The sequence below is a fragment of the Osmerus mordax genome, chromosome 11 (assembly GCF_038355195.1).
Source record: "Osmerus mordax isolate fOsmMor3 chromosome 11, fOsmMor3.pri, whole genome shotgun sequence".
Taxonomy (NCBI): Eukaryota; Metazoa; Chordata; class Actinopteri; order Osmeriformes; family Osmeridae; genus Osmerus; species Osmerus mordax.
This window is the reverse complement of record NC_090060.1, coordinates 6,111,636-6,116,814: the sequence shown is the minus strand read 5'-3', so window position 1 is coordinate 6,116,814 and position 5,179 is coordinate 6,111,636. Positions and strand designations below refer to the sequence as shown.

Below are 5,179 nucleotides of genomic sequence, written 5' to 3'. Positions count from 1 at the left end.
TTCAGCTTACAGTAATGTCCCAACCTAGAGCTTGCGTAGTCCCCAGTACTCATTTGGCAGATGTGGGCTTGAACATTGCTCCCTGGACCAGGGACGTCCTGGTCGACCTAAAATGTCGACCTTTTGATCGAATGGTAATCATTTCAATCAATACATGAGCCATGTACGAGACCATGGTTAGAGTCCCACCAGAGAATAGGCTACCACAAGGCCATGAGTTTGTTAGGCTTACAGGCGTTAATCCTCATTACCGTCAAAAGGAACCAAAAATAGAAAAACAGTTTCTCCCCGAAATTTAGCTTTTTAATATGAAAAAACAGAAATCATTTTAATCACAACATTCAAGCCAACAAAACAACAACCTTACAACACAATATATATACGTATATATTAACACACTTTTCTGAGTTTGAAAAGCAACATGGTTTGGTTTAAATAAACACGTCTTTTTCACAAAAACTAAAATACGAGACATGAAAACAGCATTTCTGACCTGAAATTCATAACTTCTGTATATCCTTTTTTTTATATTCCTTCTGAAAGGGTTCCTTCAGTGAATCTCCAGTTAATTTTGTTCACCCATGGACACATGTTGAACAGGCACTTGTTCTGAGGACAAAAACAAAATGTTCTGACGTTGTAGTCAGTGATATGATCCTGGTTTGCCATTAGCAATGGAAAGAAGGGGTGGTGAAAAGGCATTGTTGTAACACACACTATCAGGCCCTCTCTAGCTGTGCAAAACAGAGCAGAACTCTAGTGCAAAGGACTGTATGTAAATGACCCAGTAGTGCATCTTCATTCAACTCCTATCTTAGTAACTGATTCAGCTGTACTCCAAGAACCGAGCCCAAGGAGAGGAATTATTATTAAAAACAGCTAAATGGGGGGAGGGGGGGGGGGGGGCTGAAGGAACCTCTGACAAAACAAAATGCTTTTAAAACGAACAAATGATGAACAAACCTGAAACACCGCTTACCACAGTTTCATACTCTTATTTTTTTTTCTTCATTTTATTAAAAATGTTTTGTTGCAAAATGGATATTGGGTAGTATTAGAGATCAACAGAAATGTCTTTCTTTGCATCAGTAAAAATAGATTTTTCCGCCATTTTATAAAATGACCCATGGCAGCTACACTTAAGTAGTATGGATATGTGTATAATTTTGAAAGAGATAAAAACAGCATATCAAAACTAAGAATGAACAAAGTTGTAACACAAAGAACGACAAATAAAAACATAGGAATTCCCTGTGATGCAGTAACCTGAAGCTCCTCTCTCTCTCTCTCTCTCTCTCTCTCTCTCTCTCTCTCTCTCTCTCTTTTCATCGCTCTCTCCCACAATTTCTCAGCCTGTTTAAATGTCACATTTGTCTGTAACTTCTCAACACAGCACTGTACAAGATATATTAAATTTAATCCCTTCATAAATAAACGCATATCTCCTTCACCCCTTTCCATCTATTTACAATTTATACAACCCCAAATGTACTTTGTTCACCCATGTGTTGTCAGATGGACTCAGTCTAAGGATTACAATTTAGGATGAATGCAATGCTTGGCTAAGATCTGATATGATGTTGACCACAAGCCTTTTCTGGGTTTTTTTTGTCGTATGATCTTCAGAGAAACAGATTCCCCTTCGACAGCACAGAATCTGCTCTGTGTGTCCAGGATCTGTTTTACCTTCATCTCCAGTCTGTGTAACGACAGTCTCCTCCGCTCTCTCGCTGTTTGTCCAGCTCTGAGACACGCTCCCTCACGCTCGGCTCCAGCCTGAAGCGGCAGCCATTTTAGATTTCAGGTGTGTGCTTTCCGCCGGCTGCAGGATGGCTGGAGGTGAAGGACTGCAGGACTTCAAACCCAGAGTCCACAGAGGCTTTGATGGGGGGGCCGGGGGGGGTGGGGGGGGGGGGGGGGGGGTGGTGAGGGGAGGGGAGGGCTAAAATGGGGTGTTAAAGGAGACAGTGGGGGGGGGGGGGGGTTTGCTCCAGGTTAGGATGCATTGAGGACAGAGCGGCTGTAGAGGGTCTGGTAGTACGCCCCGGTGTCCAGGCCAGAGGGGACGTTGTTGTCGTAGATCTGCTTGGCAGCGACGGCGAGCTGCTGGCGTAGCCGTTGTAGGCCATGACCTGGTCCTGGTAGGACTTGAGGTCCATCTTCTGCTCGTTGGACATGAGATTGGTGATGGAGAAGGGGTGGTTGAAGTTGTAGTGGGGATCCAGGGACTTTAGGGCTTCACTGTGCATGTCCAGGTGCTGCTGCTGCTGCTGCATGGGGCTGCCCAGGAGATGAGTGCTGACCCCCAGGGCCTGGGAGTGGAGCAGCGGGTTGGAGGAGACGGCCATGGCGGTGGAAGAGGAAGAAGGGGGGAGGGAGAGAGGCGGGCTGTGGATGTGGGAGGTCGGGGGACGGGGGCAGTCCAGCGGGACCATGTTCCTCTGCTGTGATTGGTCGTCGGAGGAGGACCCCGGGTGGGACGCATCAGAGTGGGCGGAGTCGGCGCCCTCTGAGCCGCCCGCCGGACTGTGCTCCTCCATCAGGCTCTCTCCATGGCCGCCCTTCCCCGACCCCGCTTCCTGACCCTTCCCGGCCGCCTTCTTCGCCGCCTTCTCCTCAATCTTGAAGCGCTTCTGCCGGCGCAGGTAACAGCCGTTCTCGAACATGTTGCCAGAGTTCGGGTGCAGCGCCCAGTAGGACCCCTTGCCGGGTTTGTCAGGTGAGCGTGCGACCTTGACAAAGCAGTCGTTGAAGGAGAGCGAGTGGCGTATGGAGTTCTGCCAACGCTGCTGGTTCTCCCGGTAGTAGGGGAACAGGTCCATGATCCACTGGTAGATCTCATTGAGGGTGAGCATCTTGCTGCCCGACTGCTGGATCGCCATGGTGATGAGGGAGATGTAGGAGTAGGGAGGCTTGGCGTGGGTCAGGGAGCGACGGTAGGGCTTGGGCACCTCTTTGGCCCCGGGCCGGGAGAGGAGGTGGGGGACGGGTAGCTCAGCTGGCCCATGGGCTGGCCCATGTTCTGGTAGTGTGAGAGAGAGCCCAAGGAGGGGGCTGAGGAGCCCAGCTGGGTCAGAGAGCCTGGGTTCAGGGAGGAGGTGACGGGGGACAGGCTCATGTGGTTGCCCCCCCCAGCCATGGAGGTCAGCTGGTTGCCATTGAGCCCCCCAGCTCCGGGGTAGCCCCCCATGTTCATGGAGGCGGGGGAGCCTGCAGGGTTCAGGTTGATGTAGCTGGTTCCCATGGCGCCCAGACTGGAGTTCATGACGCTGGGAGATGAGTACATCTAGAACACAAACAAAACAAACAAACAAAAAACACATGAGCAATGTGTTAAGAAGAATGGAGCACGTATCCATATGAATATGTTTCTGTTTGAGATCAAAATACTGAAACGCGAAATAAAGACTTTTTTTCACAACGTCTTGACAAAATGGGAGTATCAATGCACAATGCTGCTATTCGTGCGAAGCGAACAGGACATGGAGTTCGCATAGTACTGTTAACCTGAGAACGCGTAAAAAGCGCGTCACTGGTGCGTTCCATTTCATATGCTAGACTGTCTCTCTTCCACTTCAACAAAATAATCAACACCAACATAAAAATAGACACGAAATATTTCAAATTATATGATAAGTATGGTCAAATCAAACGAAAAGTGTGGTCAAATAACGCGTTTCCACTCAATCACACAGAACAAAAAAAAACCTACTCTTGCGTATGTTAACATTCTGGAGATAGGCTAATAAAACATTGGAACTAACCTTATATTTATATTGGTAGATGCAAATTTCTATATTAAAATTGATTAAATATTATGATTTTGTTTTAATTTAATCAAGAATGTTTGATAACATTATTTGAAGATAAAAAATAACTGCGGGCCTAATTTAATTGCTTCTCAGTGACGGAAATTTTTATACACATTTCAAAGATAGGATTATTTAATCAATGAAATACTTGTGTGTATTGTGTTAGCAAACTGTGAATTATAAAATACGTAGGCTTATACTGAAAATCGAAACATTTGAAATTTGTTTTACAAGTAGGCTATTTTACAGTGCATGCTGATATTAAACGTGAGCGTCATTATGCTCCAAGTAGCAGAAACCATTAGATTACATTCGAATAGACTAAGTTATTTGTCAGTAAAATCCAATGCCGAGAATGTAGTCTCTTAATCTTAAACCCCAAAGAAACAGAGTCTCTGTCTACAAATAAAACTAAATTTAAAATGACTGGAATCGTTTGTCTCTCTTTTTTTCTTGTTCTTTTCTAAACATTAGGAATACCGCAAATGAATATTGATGTGGTTTACCTCACTGGCTTCGCTGTAGAAAGCATTCCATTCTGGTATATCATGAGATTCCATTTTCACTGAGCTCAACATCCCCAACACAACTTCTCTGTGTAAAGAGGTTGTTCGAACAATAATAATAAAAAAAACGATCCTTGATAAAGTCGAAACGAATGCTTTAAAGAAAAAAATCCAATTTATCGAAAATTGGTCCACTGACACGAAAATCTCTGTGCTGAAAGCAATTCAGAAATATATAAAAACACAAAAATACTAAATCAAAAAAAGAATTCTTCCTTTTAAACTGTTCAAGTCCCAAGAACGTAATGTCAATATTTTGTCTTCGATTTATCAATCATCCATTGTTTCATAATCAAGAGCAACACCTTAACTTATTTTATCTAAGGCCGATGTTGACTAGCCTACTGTCTCTTAGCACCGTTGGTTATATCCGTATGGAGTTCCGAGGACGCTGCTGTTAAACCGTCGCCCGGGTACGCGTGAGTCAATGTGCGAGGGGCAAGTACTGTAAAAGTTTGACGTCCGGGCTTTAAAACGCAGGTGAGGTCCCGCCCCTCTCGTCAATTTGAATGCTTTCTGGGACTCAGGAAGAGGCCGGTAAAAAGGCCTCTCTTGCCCCCTGGTGTGCTGTATATTGGCCCAGGAGTGGGGTCAGACGCTTTCTTAGCCTACTGTGGGAATTGAGAGACAGGCCCATGACCAAGGCGTGTGGAATAATTTAGTATTTGTAAATGTTTTCGTTATGGATCGTTAGGATTGAACATTTGAACACTGAACATCAATTTTCAGATTATTTCTATGGCCATATTGCCTATCGAATGAACTATATGACAAACAGTCCTAAACACCAGCTATTAAAAT

At 45.0% G+C, this 5,179-nt stretch overlaps 1 protein-coding gene across 1 annotated transcript; it reads right to left on the bottom strand.

The window, feature by feature from the left end:
* Positions 1-291: 291 nt before the first annotated feature.
* On the bottom strand, positions 292-4,783 carry foxa3 (forkhead box A3). Its single transcript, XM_067246126.1, is given in 4 exon segments — positions 292-2,096; positions 2,099-2,977; positions 2,980-3,286; positions 4,319-4,783. Coding segments are annotated over 4 exon segments (1,359 nt in total). The 5' UTR covers positions 4,391-4,783; the 3' UTR covers positions 292-1,995.
* Between the last annotated feature and the right edge of the window lie 396 nt (positions 4,784-5,179).